The following is a 2,112-nucleotide window of genomic DNA, read 5'->3' as shown; positions in this document are numbered from 1 at the left end:
GTCTTCAAATGAGTCAGTCTGTATTTGTGTGTAACAGTCTGACATCAGACTGATCTGTGAGCAACATGAAGACTGGCCCAACACTACAGAGCAGTCTGACATCTCTGTGTGGAACCTGAGGCCTGTCCAGCGCTGAGGAAGTCAAACAGTCTGATCTAATTTAGAGAAGGTCCAGTGTGATGAACAGAGACATTAAAGGAAACCGCTGTTTATGATGTTAATGGATTAGAACATGATTCTTTTTCGATCATGTCTCTGTTTTTGTCTCAACCTAACTATCAGCACCAGGAGCCCGTTCTCCCCCGGGCCCGCAGGGGGCAGCACTGCTCTGCTGCTGGAGGAAGTGCAGTCGTATTGGTGGAAGCCGCTGGAAACCGGAGCAGACTGTAGATAAACGGTGTCAGCATCAGCAGCAGGTCGGTTCACCGCTGTGGAGGGTTAAACACACGGACTGTGAGACTGTGACGAAGAAGAACAAGAGGAAGAAGAAGAGGAAGAGGAAGAAGAAGAAGAAGAAGAAGAAGAAGAAGAGAAAGAAGAAGAAGAAGAAGAAGAAGAAAAAGACAGTGATGGCCGATGATCTGTTCGACAGTATCGTGCTGGCAGATGAAAAGTGAGTTATCAGGCTTGTTTACTCGGGCACGTGCCCACCTGACACACGGCAAAGCTTCCGCTGAGTAATCAGGACACACACGCGCACACACGCGCACACACACACACACACACACACACACACACACACACACACACACACACACACCTGAGACACAGTACAACACCTTCGCATTAAGACAATGACTGGTAAAACTAGTCTCCAGCCTGTGAGTGACGGCCTGATGTTTCCCCAGGTTCCGGGGGGAGGGGTACCGGGAGGGCTTCGAGAGGGGAACCCGCCGAGGACTGCAGGACGGCCGCAGACATGGGGCCTCTCATGGGGCCAAACTGTCCACCGAGGTGAGAGAGAGCGGTGAACATGACTGTGTTTCAGTAGTCAGTGCTGTCATCCGTGCCACATAACTGTTTTTTATAAATTATTCTCTGTATGAATAATCAGCTCTGACATTTGTGCACATTTGTTGATTTTTTTTTTATTTTTATTGTAAATATTTTAGTAGAAAATATTATATTTAAGCTTCCTGACCTGCAGTACTTTATCTTTTTTTAACTTTGTTTATTGTTATGCACCAAAACAAACCTCTGACCCGCCTTTGTCTGTGACAGTGAGTTAAACACATGGTCAGTAACTCCTTTGGTTTCATGAATGACCTGACTTGTGTTTCCCTCTGTTCTCCTACAGATTTCCTTCTATTATGGATTTGCCATCACATGGAAATGTCTCCTCCAAAATAACACAGATGTCAAATCCAGGTATGATCACCTTCCCTTAAGTTTTAGGAGACCCACCGTCTAGATAACTGAAGGTAACAGGCTGTTAACCTGGCTGACTGATCCCCATCAGTCACCACCAAGGTAGCAGCTACTCTTCCTGGGGTCCACTCATGTAAACATGACATCATAATGCAAAGCTGTAATGTAAATTAAAATCAACGACAAACGGGAACAAGAAAATAACAAAAACAAAAAACAGTAAAACTACTAATAATGATAATAACAAGTAGCCACACTTTATCAAAACAGTCAGTCATTTGATACAGCTCAGATACAACAGTACCACTAAAAACACTGTATACAGTAACTGAAGAAAAACATCAATAAAATGAGGTGTGTGTGTGTGTGTGTGTGTGTGTGTGTGTGTGTGTGTGTGTGTGTGTGTCTTCAGGAAGCGTCTGAGAGCTCTGGAGGCTCTCTTGGGTTTGATCCAGAACTGCCCTCAGGACGATCCTCAGTCAAAAAAGCTACAGGAGGACATGGAGAAGCTTCGCGCCAAGTTCAGACAGGTACTCCTCACACCTGACCACCTGAACCTGGTGATAGTGAAGGTCGTCCGAACAGGCTGATCCATTTGTTGATACTAAGTCTGTTCCAGCTGCTGTTACCTGAGACACAGTGTTATGAGTGAGTGATGAGCTGCAGGTAACAAACGATGTGTTCTAATTACAGTTTTTCTCAATCGCTTTGGTACATTTCTCGAATCATCCTCGAAATTTGCAA

At 45.0% G+C, this 2,112-nt stretch overlaps 1 protein-coding gene across 1 annotated transcript in view; it reads left to right on the top strand.

Moving 5' to 3' along the window:
- The first annotated feature begins 345 nt into the window (after positions 1 to 345).
- Positions 346 to 2,112, top strand: part of lto1 (LTO1 maturation factor of ABCE1) — a 10,581-nt gene continuing 8,814 nt past the window's right edge. The window contains exons 1-4 of the mRNA XM_023425526.2: positions 346 to 613; positions 849 to 954; positions 1,298 to 1,368; positions 1,781 to 1,898. Coding sequence (XP_023281294.1) covers positions 570 to 613; positions 849 to 954; positions 1,298 to 1,368; positions 1,781 to 1,898 — 339 coding nt within the window. The 5' untranslated portion in view covers positions 346 to 569. The remainder of the gene's footprint in view (positions 614 to 848; positions 955 to 1,297; positions 1,369 to 1,780; positions 1,899 to 2,112) is intronic.

This window comes from Seriola lalandi, unplaced genomic scaffold (genome assembly GCF_002814215.2).
Source record: "Seriola lalandi dorsalis isolate HSWRI2012SDOR001 ecotype SW California unplaced genomic scaffold, Sedor1 jcf7180002054784, whole genome shotgun sequence".
NCBI classification, from domain to species: Eukaryota; Metazoa; Chordata; class Actinopteri; order Carangiformes; family Carangidae; genus Seriola; species Seriola lalandi.
Note: the sequence above shows the minus strand (reverse complement) of the source record. Positions and strands in the feature narration are given on the sequence as shown.